Here is a 362-nt window from a genome sequence, read left to right as displayed (position 1 = left end):
TTGATTCTTACAGCTAGGCTGTGCCCCAGTGGGCCCATGGCTGCCATGGGCTGGACCAATCAGCCTAGCGCTGCTGGGCCGAGGCACACCTGTTACTTTGGGGGGCGGTGGCTGTTTGGACCACTGCTGACAGCCTGTCCCCTCAGGAGGAGGAGAGCACCATCCTGCAACTGGAGAGGGACCTGCGCACCCGTGTGGAAGTGATGGCAAAGCAGAAGCGGGAGAGAAAGCAGGAGCTGAAAGCCCTGCAGGATCGAGACCGGGATCTGTGTGACCTCCTTTGCGCCCGCCCATACAGCATTGACAGCAGCGCCGTACCCAGCCTGGAGGAGCTCGATGGCTTCCGGCGCCACCTGGCCAAG

At 62.4% G+C, this 362-nt stretch overlaps 1 protein-coding gene across 1 annotated transcript in view; it reads left to right on the top strand.

The window, feature by feature from the left end:
* Window positions 1-362, top strand: part of LOC102367891 (protein regulator of cytokinesis 1-like) — a 10,846-nt gene that overhangs the window by 4,733 nt on the left and 5,751 nt on the right. The window contains exon 2 of the mRNA XM_025212488.1: window positions 147-339. Coding sequence (XP_025068273.1) covers window positions 147-339 — 193 coding nt within the window. The remainder of the gene's footprint in view (window positions 1-146; window positions 340-362) is intronic.

This window comes from Alligator sinensis, unplaced genomic scaffold (genome assembly GCF_000455745.1).
Source record: "Alligator sinensis unplaced genomic scaffold, ASM45574v1 scaffold407_1, whole genome shotgun sequence".
Taxonomy (NCBI): Eukaryota; Metazoa; Chordata; order Crocodylia; family Alligatoridae; genus Alligator; species Alligator sinensis.
The sequence above is the reverse complement of the archived record's forward strand: the minus strand, read 5'-3'. Positions and strand labels throughout refer to the sequence as shown.